This window comes from Bactrocera neohumeralis, unplaced genomic scaffold (genome assembly GCF_024586455.1).
Source record: "Bactrocera neohumeralis isolate Rockhampton unplaced genomic scaffold, APGP_CSIRO_Bneo_wtdbg2-racon-allhic-juicebox.fasta_v2 cluster10, whole genome shotgun sequence".
NCBI lineage: Eukaryota > Metazoa > Arthropoda > Insecta > Diptera > Tephritidae > Bactrocera > Bactrocera neohumeralis.
The window spans coordinates 11,896,688-11,914,922 of record NW_026089623.1 but is presented as its reverse complement, the minus strand read 5'-3'; the positions used below and the strand labels follow the sequence as shown (position 1 = coordinate 11,914,922).

Here is an 18,235-nt window from a genome sequence, read left to right as displayed (position 1 = left end):
ATCCATAGTGCCTGTGGCTCGGACGACCATGTACAATTTTGTTGCCAAAAATTTGGAAACAAAGCACTAATCACTTTCACGATGTTAAATAAAAATGCGCACGTACTAAAGTGTAAAATAATTTAACGTTTATTTAGAACTTATGAAAAATATAATGTTCTGTTTGAAATCCGAGTACACGTATACGGAGCGGGGAGGATGTAAACCGGACCGCTGAGTGATCAGAGGAGGTGATCAGTGCGCTAGAGTTGTAGAAAGACGTTGAGTTCTGGCGAATTTGGTACAACGATCGAAAGCTGCTTACAGCGCAGTATAGAGCCGAATGTAGATGGTCGAATTATGAGGAGCGAATTGTGTTGAAAGGTGTCGACGCGGCGCAGTGTAGAAGTAGGAATTGTGTAAACGAATGTGTTCGCTATCCTTCGGCCCAGCCTTTTTGTTAAGTGGGTTGATTGATGTAAAAGTGTGGTGAGTTCTGTTGTGTGGTGATGTATGAGTATGCTGCCATTGGAAGTGTTATATTAATGTGTGCCAGTTTTCCGGGTAGTGTGGGCAGATCCTTAACTCATTTAAACAAATATTATTATTTAAACAAATCACACGCACGCTCATGTATGACATAATTGTCATAAAAACAAAAATAAATCTAAACCTTTTACACAATATAGCTTCTAACAACTCCGTCAATTATCAAAGTTTTAGAACAACATAAAAGAAAAGTTAAGGGATCACCTTTTCGCGTTGCGATACAGTGACGCACCTAGACTTACATAACTTACATAAAGTAAAGCTCGCTTTTAACGCATCTATCGATGTGATCCTCATGAGGTGGGTTATGGGAATCAGCTTCAACGCTTCAAAAAAATTCTGAAGAATTCTTTACTTTTCGAATCGATGCCTAAGAAGTGCCCACTCTAGCTCTGAGTCTATATCTGAGTCAGGCGCGGAATTCCTATTCTATATATTAAAGAAAATGCAAACATTACTGATAATACAAAAAAGTCGAATATTAAACTGTAGGCAAACCGATAAAATAAAAAAAATTGCAAACAATACCAAGTAGTGAAACCAACTTCAAAATAAATGTGCAAATTACTGCCTCAAACATCAATACTATTAATTTATATTAAAACCAAAATCGCCTTTTACAGCTAATATGACGCGCTCTAGGCTACTGCACCAACAGTACGCTCAAATACATGCCATGGTATATATGTGTAATACTAGGCAAAATATTCTCCTAGGGAGCCCAGGATGTTTAAATGGAAATGAATTCCCTCCTACAAGTACACCTCTCCACTTGGAAAACTAACATCCTAATACTGTCCGCCACATCTTCACCAATACACCACACCTGAGGACAAATTGGATTTCACCGTCGCAGATAGCAACTAAAGAAAGATTAATGGTCCTTTGCGTGTTGATCTCGGCGAATATCGCAATCGATGGAACGATGAGCTGTATGAGATATACGACGACATTGACATACGAGGTCTGTCGCAAAAGAAACAGGACTGTTAAAAAAACAACAAAAAGATAATGTTTTTCAAAAGTTATACTTTTTTATTCAAAGTAGTTTCCTTGTGCTTCGATACAGCATTTAGTCCGGTCAATTAGCATTTCAAATGAGTGTTTAAGGTCATTTTTCGGAATGCTCTTGAGAATATCGGTCGTCGCCTTTTGGATAATTGAAATGTCCTGAAACCAGTGTCCTTTTATGGGCAAATGAAGTTTTTCAAATATTACAGCATTATCGTGCAATAGGCGCCAGGACCCTGCCTCACGGTATTGTAGTCGAGCACGACGAATGCGTGACAAAAGACGCTTCATAACACCAAGGTAAAACACAGCTTTAATCGTTTGGCCAGGTGGGACGATACCCTCGGAATCGTAAAAACAAATCAGCATTGTCTTTATTTTTGACTTCTGAAGACAACCGACTTCTGATCGTCACAGAGGTCCTCACGACCTTCTTGGAATCGCTTAAACCACTCATGCACATTACTACGGGATAGGCACTGATCACCATAAACTTTCTTCATCATTTCAAATGTTTCAGTAAACGTTTTACCAAGTTTAAAACAAAATCTAATATTTGCCCTTTGCTCAAAATGCATTTTACGACCGATGTCCAAAAGCTGCTGTCACTTTTTGATCGATAACATCGATTGTAGTTATCCAATTGTCTACGAAATGTCAACAAGAGATCAAACTTTTTATTTCATATACCCACCAATAGGTGGCGCCACCAGAAACAGTTATATTTAAAAAGTTCTCTTTCCTTTGCGACAGACCTTGTAGCTCAGCGAAATAAAAGACGGCGGCTGCGCTGGCTAGGTCATGTCGTCCAGCTCTGAAAGTATTCGACGCAGTACCCGCCGGGGGAAGCAGAGGATGAAGATGAACTCCACTCCGTTGGAAGGACTAGGTGGAGAAGGACCTGGCTTCGCTTGGAATCTCCAATCCAAGAAACGACTAGCGAGCTGTTGTTTCTATGCTTGCAAAAAGAAGATAGCAAGTATTTAACACTAACAAAATGTATTAGATCATCGCTGCTTTTGACACAGTCGCTTATACATACAATCGCTGACCTTTTTCGCACATCAACCTTCGTATAAGTATATACAAGTACATACATGCGCGTCAACTCGGTCTCCAACACCGTCAATCATCTTCCTCATTGGAGCCTCGCCGACATTTATGTTAAATAACTTTGTAAAATATTTAGCAAATGTATAAAATATCAATATATTGTTCTAAATAAAATTGTTACACAAGTGTATACAGACATCTTCGTTTTAACTAAAGCATGACGAGTGCTCTAAGGCTGAGCCCACACCGGATTAGCCAAAAACGTCTTTGACTAATAAAATACAAAAACATCTTGTGCTCTAACCCACACCAAGCGAAGCACAATGCGACATTTTGTCTTTTTGTCTCGCTTGGTGTGCATTGAAATAAAATGAAAAAAGAAGAAAGCGAATCAGTTCTTGCAAAGATGTCGTCGGTTTTGTAATTATATATTAGGCTCCTTGCCTCGATCAAAGACACTAATTTCTCGGCGTCAATGTTCATTTTAACAACTTGTATGCAGAATAAAAGCACATAGAAAATGTGTCATTTTGACTATGAAAACCAACGGTTCAGCTATAATCAATGAAACGTGTTTTTCTGTCGTGTCTTTTCTGTTTCATTCGGTTGTGGTTGCGCCGTAGCTCAGCATGTATGGATCAACAACAAAGACGGTTTTGTCGCATTTGGTGTGCGTTGGCTGTATGAAAATACATAAAAAGTTCGACAACAGCTCTTCGAACAGGTCAAAGGACGAACATGCGTTTTCGTTTCGTTTTGTTCGGTGTGGGTTGTCACATATGAAGCTATGGCCAGTTGCGTATGAGACAAGAAAAACTGTTTTGACTAACCCGGTGTGGACTCAGCCTTAATAAAATATGTATTAATTTAATCAAAATCGATTCGGTAAGAAGACAAGGCTATGTATTTGGTGGGATCAGTAGGGTCTGATATTTCATGAGCTTCTAAAACCTGGTGAAACTGTTACTACTTATAAAGTATACCTAATCTACCGTCTTCATTAGACTTGGCCTTCCAATTACCATTTGGAACACGCATTAGCTGAGCAACAATTCGTTTCCTACGCAGAAGTCGAAAATTGGGTGTATGATTGGTTTGCTTCAAAATATGAACATTTCTATTTGCACGGTATCTACAAATTGTGTAAAAAGCAACGGTCAATAGTTCTAATAATTGGTTTTATACATTCTCATTTAATTTTAGTATTTGTTTTTTGCAATAAACTGCTTATTTCATACCGGTGTACCTGGTATTGTGGTCAGTTTTAATCGCGTTCGTTAATTTTTGGTTTGCTTCTATGGATTATAAAACGGGTTAAACGAATTAATTGACGGTGCTGATTTTATTTAATATGCATGCGTTTGATTTCCCAGTTTATGTGTAATTGGTTGTTTGGTGTTTGTTTAGTAGGACTTCTATACGAGCGAGTAATGTGTTAAACTCTTCTTCATTAACCTTAGAACCGTGAGTTGGGCACTCAGTGCCCATTCTCATTTTTATACTCTCGCAACAAATTTGCTAAGGAGAGTATTATAGTTTTGTTCACATGACGGTTGTTTGTAAGTCCTAAAACTAAAAGAGCCAGATATAGGGTTATATATACCAAAGTGGTCAGGGTGACGAGTAGAGTTGAAATCCGGATGTCTGTCTGTCCGTCCGTCCGTGCAAGCTGTAACTTGAGTAAAAATTGTGATATCATGACGAAACTTGGTACACGTATTTCTTGGCTCCATAAGAAGGTTAAGTTCGAAGATGGGCAAAATCGGCCCACTGCCACGCCCACAAAATGGCGAAAACCGAAAACCTATAAAGTGTCATAACTAAGCCATAAATAAAGATATTAAAGTGAAATTTGGCACAAAGGATCGCATTAGGCAGGGGCATATTTGGACGTAATTTTTTTTTTGGAAAAGTGGGCGTGGCCTCGCCCCCTACTAAGTTTTTTGTACTTATCTCGGAAACTACTATAGCTATGTCAACCAAACTCTATAGAGTCGTTTCCTTAAGGCATTTCCATATACAGTTCAAAAATGGAAGAAATCGGATAATAACCACGCCCACCTCCCATACAAAGGTTAAGTTAACAAGTAAGGAAGGGCTAAGTTCGGGTGTCACCGAACATTTTATACTCTCGCATGGTAAAGTGATAATCGAGATTTCATTATTCGTCATTTAAATATTTTTCAAATACCGTATTTTTGTAAAGTTTTATTCCGCTATCATCATTGGTTCCTAATGTTTATACTCGTATTATACAGAGAAGACATCAGATGGAATTCAAAATAGCTTTATATTAGAAGAAGGCGTGGTTGTGAACCGATTTCACCCATATTTCGTACATGTCATCAGGGTGTTAAGAAAATATTATATACCGAATTTCATTGAAATCGGTCTAGTAGTTCCTGAGATATGGTTCTTGGTCCATAAGTGGGTGGCGCCACGCCCATTTTCAATTTTTAAAAAAAGCCTGGATGCAGCTTCCTTCTGCCACTTCTTCCGTAAAATTTAGTGTTTCTGACGTTTTTTATGAGTCGGTTAACGCACTTTTAGTGATTTTCAACATAACCTTTGTATGGGAGGTGGGCGTGGTTATTATCCGATTTCTTCCATTTTTGAACTGTATATGGAAATGCCTTAAAGCAACGGCTCTGTAGAGTTTGGTTGACATAGCTATAGTAGTTTCCGAGATATGTACAAAAAACTTAGTAGGGGGCGGGGCCACGCCCACTTTTCCAAAACAATTGGGTCCAAATATGCCCCTCCCTAATGCGATCCTTTGTGCCAAATTTCACTTTAATATCTTTATTTATGGCTCAGTTATGACACTTTATAGGTTTTCGGTTTCCGCCATTTTGTGGGCGTGGCAGTGGGTCGATTTGGCCCATCTTCGAACTTAACCTTCTTATGGAGCCAAGGAATACGTGTACCAAGTTTCGTCATGATATCTCAATTTTTACTCAAGTTACAGCTTGCACGGACGGACGGACAGACGGACGGACGGACGGACAGACGGACGGACAGACGGACGGACAGACAGACATCCGGATTTCGACTCTACTCGTCGCCCTGATCACTTTGGTATATATAACCCTATATCTGACTCTTTTAGTTTTAGGACTTACAAACAACCGTTATGTGAACAAAACTATAATACTCTCGTTAGCAACATTGTTGCGAGAGTATAAAAATCACTAAAAGTGCGTTAACCGACTAACAAAAAACATCAGAAACACTAAATTTGAATGAAGCTGCACCCAGGCTCTTTTGAAAAATTGAAAATGAGAGTGGCGTCGCCCACTTATGGACCAAAAACCATATCTCAGGAACTACTCCACCGATTTCAATGAAATTCGGTATATAATATTTTCTTAACATACTGATGACATGTACGAAATATGGGTGAAATCGGTTTACAACCACGCCTTCTTCCAATATAACGCTATTTTGAATTCCATCTGATGCCTTCTCTGTATAATATATACATTGAACCAAAGATGATAGCGGAATAAAACCTTACACAAATACGGTATTTGAAAAATATGTAAATGACGGATAATGAAATCTCGATTATCACTTTATCATGCGAGTATAAAATGTTTGGTGACACCCGAACTTAGTCCTTCCTTACTTGTTGATATTGAATTTCTGGGATTTCGGCAGTTCAATTTGACCTATTTTCCGCGAAGTGATAAACTGTAATTTTAGTTATAAGTTTTCAGAATTTTAGGCATAAAGCTCTTATAATAAGAAAGTAACGGCATTTTATATGGTGAGTACTAGAGCTCCCACTCCCGGGCTCCCGACATCCCGGGATCCCGGACCTCCCGGGATTTAAAATTAATTTCCCGGGATATTCGGGAATTTTGTCTTTTTTTTTAAACACTGTTAATTACTATTTTTTCATAAACAAAGTTGTATTTACAATAGATGAACATTGCCAAAAAACAATTAGTAAGAATTTAGTACTTTACAACACTGTTTGATCAAAGTTACAGCACTGGTTTGATCAGCAGTTAATTGGCAAGCTGTAGCATGTGCCAAGCATACCATCAACCGCACTGCATTTTACAAACTCACACTTGTGCTTATTGTAAAAATGGAATGTAAGTACTAAATATTTTAATTATAAATGTTAAAATAACTATTTTTCATTCACTTAGCATCATTTATAAAGCACACAAAAAAAGGAGACGACAAATCGTCAACATGGTTTTATTTTCTAATATTAACAAGTTCAGAGGAAGCCAAGTGCAAAAAATGTAATGCAGTCCTCAAAACAAAGGGTGGTTCAACAAAAGGATTACACGAACATTTAAAGGTAAAAATTATAAATCCGCAATGAAAATAAGATTGTAGAGAAATTGATAATTTTAGGTTCATGGCATAAAGTTGTGCCGCGAAGCAACTCCTACAATTGCTGTTCCCAAGAAAGTGGCAAAAATTACTTCACATTTTTCACCAAAAAATTAAGAAAATATTCGTGCTACATATTATGGCCAGTTTGGTAGCTGTGGATGGATTAGCATTTTCAACCATTGCGCAATCAAAACAAATCAGAAAAGGTATTGAAGCCAGAAAATTTAAAGTTCCCAAATCTGACACCACAATCAGAAAATATGTAATGGAATATTTTGAAGAATGTTGCGAAAGAGTGAAGAAAGAAATAATCGATTTGAAAGTGAAAAATAATATTTAGATTTAGCATTTCATTCGACGAATGGACTTCTGTGGCCAATAAACGCTACTTGAATTCAATACTTCATGGTCAAAAAAACATATGGAACTTGGGACTCGTCCGAATAAAAGGTGCCGCAACTTCTGAAAACTGCATTGAATCTCGTTTGGTAGGTTATGACTTGAGTTTAGCAACTGATATTATTTCCATTATCACAGATGGTGCCTCAACTATGTTGAAAATTGGCAAACGCATAGGTCCACATCAACAGCTGTGCCTGGCACATGGAATACAGCTAGGTATCCTTGATGTGATGTACAAAAGACAAATAAGAATTGAGCCAAATGAAATTTCTATATGTGAAGATGATGATTCCGAAGAAGATACGAGAGATCAAACTGATTGCATACAGGTATTCATATTTATTTATTTTTTAAATATGAAAATCTAATTTTTATGGTATTTTTAGTTAGCTGATAATGAAGAACGTGGAGAACTTACAGACGAATTTGATATCAAAACAAGTAAGGAAGGGCTAAGTTCGGGTGTCACCGAACATTTTATACTCTCGCATGATAAAGTGATAATCGAGATACTGTTATTAGCAACTTTTTTGCGAGAGTATAAAAATGATGCCCTCTGAATTACATGAAAATGTCTGAGAGATTTACCGATATTTTCGGTGAAAAATTAGGTTATGTTAGGTTAGGCACTGAGTTCTTCGTGTTCGATATCAGGGACCTTGAAAAGTTATAATCCGATCACGACAATTTTTCCACAAGGGTTACTTCAGCTCAAATACCATATTTGTGTAAAGTTTTATTCCGCTATCATCATTGGTTCCTAATGTATATATTATACAGAGAAGGCATCAGATGGAATTCAAAATAGAGTTATATTGGAAGAAGGCGTAGTTGTGAACCGATTTCACCCATATTTCTTACATGTCATCAGGATGTTAAGAAAATAGTATATACCGAATTTCATTGAAATCGGTGGAGTAGTTCCTGAGATATGGTTTTTGGTCCATAAGTGGGCGACGCCACTTTCATTTTCAATTTTTCAAAAGAGCCTGGGTGCAGCTTCATTCAAATTTAGTGTTTCTGATGTTTTTTGTTAGTCGGTTAACGCACTTTTAGTGATTTTTAACTTAACCTTTGTATGGGAGGTGGGCGTGGTTATTATCCGATTTCTTCCATTTTTGAACTGTATATGGAAATGCCTTAAGGAAACGACTCTATAGAGTTTGGTTGACATAGCTATAGTAGTTTCCGAGATAAGTACAAAAAACTTAGTAGGGGGCGAGGCCACGCCCACTTTTCCAAAAAAAATTACGTCCAAATATGCCCCTGCCTAATGCGATCCTTTGTGCCAAATTTCACTTTAATATCTTTATTTATGGCTTAGTTATGACACTTTATAGGTTTTCCGTTTTCGTCATTTTGTGGGCGTGGCAGTGGGCCGATTTTGCCCATCTTCGAACTTAACCTTCTTATGGAGCCAAGAAATACGTGTAACAAGTTTCATCATGATATATCAATTTTTACTCAAGTTACAGCTTGCACGGACGGACGGACAGACGGACGGACGGACAGACAGACATCCGGATTTCAACTCTACTCGTCACCCTGATCACTTTGGTATACATAAGCCTATATCTGACTCTGTTAGTTTTAGGACTTACAAACAACCGTTATGTGAACAAAACTATAATACTCTCTTTGGCAACTTTGTTGCGAGAGTATAAAAATTAGAGACAAAATTCGGAGCGTTGTACGGTCATTTCGAAAATCTCCCAGAAAGAATAAAATTTTACAAAAATATGTGAAAATGGAGTTCAACAAAGAGTTGCAGCTCATCTTAGATTGTCAGACTCAGTGGAACAGTTTACTAAAAATGATCGAACGGTTTCATATGCTGGAGTCTTGCTTGAAAAAAGCGATGGTGGACCTTAAGGCAGATTGCTTAGAAGATTTTGAATTTAATATTAGTAAAGGCATTATTTAAATTTTAAAACCGGCAGAGTTAGTTATAGAAGCTTTGTGTCGCCGTGACATGAACCTCTGTTCTGCTGATGCAGTGATACATTTTATGCCGGACGAAGTTAAAAATGTGGACTTATCAATAGCTTTCAATCTTTTTGAATCAATTAAAAAACGCGTTTCTGAAAGGCGCACAATATACACGAATATATTGAAACTATTAATAACGGGAAATTTTGTAAGTACCACAAATGAACCGAATTTAGAAGAAATGACAAACACTATTGTAGAAATTGTCAAAAAGTACAATACTAATGATGTTGAGAATCGCGATATCGATTTAAAAATAATCGAAAATGAAAAGGAAAAAACGTTGAAGGAAAGGTTGCGAGAAACTGCCAAAGAATCTCGCGTTTTAAAAAGAGATGTCTCATTATCAGTAGAGGAAGCGGTACCAAAGGAAATAAATTTACTTCTTGGGGATGCGGGCTTGGCAGCAATCTGGAGGTTGCTTGTAATTTTTTAAAGACAATACCACCAACTAGTGTCGAATGCGAGCGTTGTTTTTCAGTGTCTGGCCGCATTTGCACTTAAATCAGATCTAGTTTAAACGGTGAAACAATGGATGCGCTTGTATTTTTAAAATACTATTTAAAATTAGTTCCTACAGAAATCGATCTGTGATTTTTATTATTTGTTTTTTGACAAAATAATATATATATAATACCAAATACATAGGTATATTTTTAATTTAATTCATGTAACTGATTGAAAGAGGGAACACGACAGATAGCGGTCACGTCAGGAGCAGCACAAGGATCCATCCTCGGACCAGACTTATGGAACATTAGCTATGACGCTATATTAAAACTAGAAATGCCAGATGAATCGTATTTAATAGGCTACGCCGACGACATTGCAGCAGTAATCACAGCAAGGGACACAGAAGAAGCGCGAAGAAAGCTGAACCAGGTCATGATACGGACCCAAGCATGGCTCGACTCACACAGCCTCCAGCTCGCTACGGAAAAAACAGAGCTACTGCTGCTAACAAACAAGCACATACCTCTCGAAGTAACCATGCATACGACTACGGATATTCTTAGGACAAAAAAAGCAGTTAATTACCTAGGCGTAAGACTGGACCCCAGACTAACCTTCTGGGTACAAATCCAGCACGCCGCAGGAAAGGCAGCGAAGATCACCTCTCAACTGAGCCGACTAATGGCCAACATAGGAGGCCCCAGTCAAGAAAAGAGAAAGCTCCTAATGTCGACAACAATCAGCGTTTTATTATACGGAGCTGAGATATGGGCAGATGTACTTAAAAAGAAAAACCGGCGTAAGGTAGCGGCCAGAGTGCACCGCACAGCAGCCCTCAGAGTTGCATCAGCCTACCGAACAGTGTCCGGCGAGGCAATATTAGTTATAAGCGGAAATGCCCCAATTGACCTTCTAGCACACGAAAGGAAAAAGCTGTGGGAGCTAAAGCAGTCATCCGATAACAACAAAAGCGCAATAGAACAAATAAAGAAAGAAACATTAATAACATGGCAACAAAGATGGGACACCGAAAGTCGCGGCAGATGGACGGCCAGGCTTATAAAAGATCTAGACTAATGGACAGGCCGAAAATTCGGAGAGGTAGATTTTTACACAACCCAGCTGTTATCCGGTCACGGATACTTCAAAAAGTACCTCCACAGAATGGGAAAAGTCGAAGAGCCGTCATGCCTATATAACGACGCGACAGAAGACGACGCTGAACATACATTCTTCGAATGTGCGCGCTGGCAAGGAGAACGCACCGCTGTAGAGGACCTGGTTGGCCCAATAAACGCGGACAATTTAGTCAGCGTTATGTTGGAAAGTGAAGAAAACTGGGGCATCATCAAGAAATTCGCTGCACTCTTGCTACGCAGCAAAAAGCGGGACCTGGACAGGTGCGCAGATGTAAATCTCTCAATGAGAAAAATGGAACGCCACCCTGAAGTAATGCAAACGCGGTCCCAGGGTGGGCGACGGTTCCTTAGAGGGGGGGTTTTTAGTGACCTGCAAGTGGCACATACCGCTGCTGTGACGATAGCACCGACGATGCGGAAGGCATTTTCCACCCCCTCGCCCGCAAAAAAAAAAAAAAAAAAAAAAAAAAAAAAAAAAAAAAAAATGTAACTGATTCGAAATAAAAAGTGAATTATATATTTTTTTCAATTTATAAGAAATAATAATTATTATTAAATAATAATTTTTTTATTATAAAGAACCCAAGAACATGGGCATACTTAATTGAATATATGTAACTGATTGGAAATAAAAAATTAATTTAATTTTTTTTAATTTATAAGTAATAATTAACAATTTTTATTTTCTCCCGTTTTTCCCGGGGAAATGAAATTTCGATATTCCGAAATCCCGGGAATTCGAAAACATTCCGGGAGTGGGAACTCTAGTGAGTACGCTATACGTGACTTGGGGCACTCAGTGCCCATAATATTTCTTCATATATTTTGTATGAAGAAGCGTAGTTTTCTAACGGGTTTGGTCATTATTGCGTATTTATATTTAGTTTCGCGTAATATTTTCAAGTGAACGGTTCATTTTTAGTTGTGATAAATATAATTTGTTGAAATGAGTGAAGAATTGGCGATTTATTTGGCCAATTTAGGGCGCGAATTGACGGAAAAAGAAGAGAAGAATATTTGAAATTATTTGAATGCAAATATTATAAGAACTACTATACACAGTTGCAAAACGGATGATATCTGTATATAACCCCGCCCACTTCCCATGCTGTTCAAACTACTAAAAGCGCAATAAAGCAATAACTAACTACGCCAAAGAATTAAAATTTACCTCGGAGATCGTATGAGAGGGCTTTGTTAGAACCAGTATGGCACTTGCTCCTAATCCCAAATCTCAGTACTCGACCAACCGATTTCGAAACAAATTTAGTACGTAGTATTTGTTTCAAATTCCTATGCTCAGTGTCCAAATGGGCGAAATTAGACTACAACCACGCCTACTTCCCATATAACACAATTTAAAATTCCATGCGATTCTTTTACTTTCCAGTGCACAAATCAAGATGTAATTAATCAGCCCTTTCACGCAATCCTCAGACGCATTAATGATGACAACATTTGATGAGTCGACGTTACGAGTTTTCGAGGGTAAGACTCAGCGAAAGATTTATGGTCCTTTGCGCGTTATCGTATTCGATGGAACGATGAGCTGTATGAGATATACGGCTAAACTTGGTATCTCTAATTGGCACCAAACTGCGAAAATAAGAAAATACTGGCATGCTGTCGTTGACTCGGTTATAACCCCGTAAGCGATGTCTACGCCAGTAAAGAAGAGGAAATTGTTTCGTTTTTGTTGGTATGTTTTTTACGTGGCGGATCCCAAACCCAGCGCACAACCCTGAGGAGACGATACTTGAGCCAAATGTAAAAGAATCGTTTCTGACCTTTCTGGCGCTCAGAGAACTTTTCTCACTTTCCTGAATTTCTACACATGGCTCTATAGTAAAATATAGCTAAAAACATAAATTTAGTCTTCGCCGAATAATAAAAATCGTTATTTAAATAAGGTTCAACACATTCGCATACACACTGCGCGTCGTCGACACCAATGCTAGTAAAGTAGTAGTTCGATCCACAATTCGACCACGATCTGCGGAAACTCGATCTAACGCCGGCAAGTCGGAATTCGTTGACATTTATTTTTATTAAAAATATTATATATAAATGTTATATTAAAAATATAAAAGCCTTAAAATTTCGTTGATTAACTGAAATTGTTAAGATACCAAAAAAATATTTTTCGATGTTAATAATACGTTCTACACAATTATTATAAATAAATTTTGTATCCTTTTAAACAAGGTCATTCAAGTTTCACTCATTGGAAAAACTAAACTCATAATGAACATATTACAATATATAATACTCATGCTGTGACCAAAAAAACCCAAAGAGCGAATACCAAAATACAAAAAAATATACCTACATATGTGTGTATATATACATACTTTTGGTGATCAACTTCGGTAGAAAAAATTAAGTTTATATATACTATACAACAAAAGACAAAAAATAAAAAAATGCAGTGGAGCGAAAAAAATGTGACAAAAACTTAAACTTATAAAAGCAAAATATACAAAACTTTACAAACATAAAATGGGCTCGAAAAGTAACGGGACATATCGACAAAATTTATTGTATACTAACTGTATTACTTTGCGTATTGCCTGTGGAGACTCCATATTGCTTATGGAATACAATATATGGAATACTACTTAGTATGCCATATATTGAAAGTAATGAACGGCCACTTCAACAGTTTGACGGTCAGTTTTCATTTCTATGAAAATTTCGAAGAGGCAACTCATTCCATTTGCGCATATACCGACGGCAGTTGCATTTCGGTACATAATATTAAATTTATTAGAGCGAGTATTAAGATGGTTGTGTTGAATTATAAAAATAAAGTGCCTACGTTTTCAAAATAATTAACACATTTTTCCAAAAAATTAATATTTAGTTTAGTATTGTTAATTTACGGAAAAATTATAATGAATGGATTATAAATTTAATAAACAATTGCACTCACCTTTTGTTTATTTATACAAACGGAAGTTTTTATTTAACCAATTGATGATATTGTACACGGGTTTTCAATTAAAGGTCCGTATCCAGCTCTGAAGTAATTGCTCAAGAAAAAAAATACATTATTTCTTCAAGTAATTTTGACAGCTGGTAACGCATTGTGAATGATCCACATTAGAAGAGCATGAGAGAATAAACAAGCTTTGGGTATAATATGTATGTATGTTAAGCATGTGTATAGTAACATAAATATTTTCATCATTATTCAAGGAATGTGGATGAAGATTGGTAGGTTTTATACATAATTTTAAAATTAACTATTCTTCATAATAATGATTTTAACTAATTTAGGATGAATCTAACGATTACTTTGAATTTCCTTCAAGAAACAATTGTTGATTTCATGTTTCTTCGCAAAACCAGGTTTGCCATTTTCGCATTTTATTGAAAAAATGTATTAAAAATTAGTACCAGATTTCTTTAGAGCTACATACTAGCACAAGAAAATTTGGCGCAGGAAATTTTCTTGATCATTTCTTAAGAGTTTTTTTATATGAAGTTTTTACATTTATTGAGAGCTGGATAATAAGCTTAGCCTCTGGCGCCTTCGGTTCGGTGTGGGATTGCGGTGACGCCAGAAACGTGATACGTAAGGTATGCCGTAAGGTATGCCGGCCTGCGCGGTTGCGATCGCAGGGGTCTTCAGATGGCATTACGGCTGCGAGGCGTATCATGACGACAGCCGTACGGCGGTGCGGTGTAGCAGCGTATGGTGGTGCCGCATGCATATCTGGCACTAATAGCCCGTTATGCACTCCTGCGTAAGATGGGTGGGCGCCAGATAATTTCGACAATGTCATTATTCGGAGCCGTTGAAACTGCTCGGGGAGTTGCGTTGACTATGATTGTTTGCGGCGCTGCTACTGGTGTAGCCTTCGAGCGCGGAACAGTAACGACCGACCGTACTGTGGGCGTAGGACCAGTTGTCATCTCGGCATCCATATTGATCTGTTAAGAATTTTTATTTTAATTTTCATATACATATGTACATATGTATATATAATATGCGTATGGGAATTCGTGCCACGTAATGTGGCACGAGTGAGTCGTCATGTGGATCGGCTCCCTTTTCTTGTTTTTTATTCTTACTTATTGCTAATGGAGAATTTTATTATTATTTATTTTATGTTTCTTTGTTTATTAGTTACGGTTACGTTATTTTCGGTTTCCTTTGTGGTTTTATCGGCGGTCGGCAAAAAGCATAGCTTAACGAGCGGCCTAGTTAGAGTTCCCGTTTGTGTACGGAGATCGACTACGCGAATATGAACGTCGGAGCCGTAGTAGAGCTTTTCTATGCGGCCAAGACGCCATTCGGTAGGCGGAGACAATCGTCACTGATTAAGACACAATGTCAAAACTTAGACAAATTTTTTGGTGTTTTCCATCGGTACCTTCTGTGGAGGTCCTTTAAATAATGGTCTTTCTATCGGCGACTGAAATCATGATGGAGAATTTTAATTCTTTCACAACGGTTTAATAAGGAGAGCGACACCACGGCTGGCTCATGTGTCGCCAGGATGGCCACTCCTTTAAGAAGATGCCCTGGCGTGAGGGCAGTAAAGTAAAGTTCAATTCTAGTTAACAGTGTCGTGAATTCTTCATAATTAAATTTGTGGTTGCCAGCTATCTTTTTAAAATGAGGTTTGAAGCTTTTTAGCGCTGATTCCCATAAGCCGCCCATGGGAGGAGCGCTTGTGGGGATAAACTGCCAATTGACACCTTGAGGAGCGTATTTTTGGACAATGTTAAGTGAGACTTGTTTTATGAAGTCCACAAACTGTCTTTAGGCAGCTCTTTGAGCTCCGATAAATGTTTTGCCATTATCGCTCATGATTTTTGATGGAAAGCCTCGTTGTCCGACGAACCGAGAAAAGCCTCCGTCGTCAGATTTGTGCATAGATCAAGGTGTTATCAGAAAAGGCCCAGCAAAATCGACACCTGTAGTGGTGAAAGGTAGAGCAACATTGCGGCGTTCCTGTGGAAGTCCTGCCATATTCTGTGATCGCATTTTCTGCTTATGCATAGTACAGATCTTGCACATGAAAATGCACTTCTTTATATGGTGCACGGAAAGTGTCGATTGTTCGACTTTCTGGGGCAAGTATGGTGCGCATGGGCGATTGTGGCCAAGAATCGGGCGTGTGGTGGCATTTCTAACCAGGCTAGAAATATTTCGGAATTGGACCATAGATATAATTTGTATTTCGCCATGTTTAAGTGGGTCTGCACCATGGAAGCTAGTTTTGCTAGTAGCAGAGTGCCACAGAGTTCAAGTGGTGGGAGACTTAGCGTTTTTAGGAGCGCAACTTTTGCTTTTGCCACAAGTAGGTGGCTTCTAGTTGCGGTATCGCTTTGTGTACGCACATATGTAGTGACACAATATGCCTTTTCAGAAGCGTCGCAGAAGTCGTGTAGTTCCACTTTGTATTCGGGAGGATAGTTCGCCCACCGTGGTATTTGTATCTGCGAAATGTCGGTCAGATTATTAGCGAACTGGAACCATTTTTCCAAGCGAAGGGGTTTCACTTGTTCGTCAATCGGTTCCGTCTAGCTATAATTCTTGGATCAGAATTTTCGCTTGTATCATAACTGGCGAAGCTATCCTGCGGGTTCGAAAAGTTTTGCCGCCGAGGATAAAATGTGTCTCTTTGTTATGGCGGATAATGCGAATATGGACTCTTTCGTGTATGAAAACTGGTCCGATATCGCATTCCATTAGATGCCCAGTGTTTTTGTTGTACTTTTCTTTTCGAATGTAAAGAAATTAGTATCCAACAAATTGTCATTTGGTATATTTTTTAAGATATGTATTTGGGTGATTAGCTGTGATCTTTTATTAGGGGAAACCCTGCGTGTTGAGGGCCCTTATCACTTGTGTATGCTTGAGAGAGGTTTTGGATCCCAGACAGGATATCGTCTACATACGTTTGTGTTTTTAAGACTTGTGTTGCCAGAGGAAATTCTGACTTTGTGTTTTCTACCAGTTCGTGTAGTATGGCTAGATATGGAGCACAGTTTACGCCAAAGGTAACTGTTTTTAATTTAAAGTCGCGTATTGGGCTATTGGCAGATTTTCGGAAAATAATCCGCTGAAAATCTTGATCATCTTTATGTACGACTATTTCTCGATCCATTTTTTCGACATCCTCATTGAAAACTTATTTGTATATACGCTAATTTAATTTTGTTGTATTTTGTCTGGCTTTACTACTGCATGATCTGGCAAGTAGAATGAGTAATATTTGCCTTTTATGATTCTTTCGCATGAGCTTACCTCCTCCATGTGGTCTAAATAGAGGTATTCTTCCAAGACACTATTATAATCTTGTTTGAGCTCAGCTTTTCTAAGTAGGTTTTTTCCATACTTAGAAACTGCTGTATTGCAGAGGTGCGAGAGTGACCTAAGGCGAGTGTGTAGTACGACATACCGACCATTATCTGATCGAGTAGCTTTGTAAAAGTCTTCACAATACTGATCTTCTGGTGTTGTAATTGAAATGGGAGGGAGTTCTTCTACCTTCCAAAATTTCTCAATTGTATATTGAGGTACGCGTTTGAGATTTCCTCAACTTGAGTTGTGATTGTGGCAACTGGTTCCGTAACTAGTCCACTTAGTTTCCAACCGAATATGGTATTTTGAGCTAGAAGGGTTTTTGAAATCTTTTCAACACCTTCTAGTATAAGTTGCGATATAAGGTCGCTGCCTAATATAAGGTCTATTGTTGTTGTATTGTTGTAGTTGAGATCTGCTATCTTTAGGTGTGTATCCTTTTGCCAATGTTTGCTATCCATACGATAGCTTGGAAGCATGTTGGTAAGTTGCGGTAAGACTATGACTTCTGCTTGAATGCCCTTATCCGCTTTGAAGGTAATTAAGGTAATGGGGCAGATTTTATTTAAGTTTTGTACTACTCGTCCGCTCATTCCCGTAGTTTCATAAATGACTTGTTCTGTTGGCAGTTTTAGCCTATTAGGGCTCTAAGTTTGAACAGTTCTCATCGGTGTTCGATCGAGGCGACCGCTGTGGGTAGTAGTACTTTACTTTGATTCTCGCTGTGTAGCGTTTGAGTTTTTTATGTCTTTGAGCAGCAAGAGACACCGCCAAGTTTCGGGATTTTGTGTTTCGGGAGTTGCTGTTGCAACTAAACCAGTAGCTTTTCTAGAGAAAGCGCTACTTTGAGGTGTGTTGGGAAAGTTTTTGAAGTGCAACATAGAATGATGCTTTTTGTGGCAATATACGCAATTGAATTTTCTTTCACAATTATTAAGATTGTGTGAGTGGGACAAGCAGTTTGTACAGAGTCGTGTTGAACGTT

General features: G+C 38.2%; 1 protein-coding gene across 1 annotated transcript; it reads left to right on the top strand.

Annotated features, from left to right (window-relative positions):
• The first annotated feature begins 7,492 nt into the window (after positions 1–7,492).
• Positions 7,493–8,013, top strand: LOC126765384 (uncharacterized). The gene is made up of 2 exons (XM_050483115.1): positions 7,493–7,679; positions 7,737–8,013. Exons 1-2 carry the CDS (start codon positions 7,500–7,502, stop codon positions 7,908–7,910), a joined length of 354 nt encoding a protein of 117 aa, XP_050339072.1. The 5' UTR covers positions 7,493–7,499; the 3' UTR covers positions 7,911–8,013.
• Positions 8,014–18,235: the final 10,222 nt, after the last annotated feature.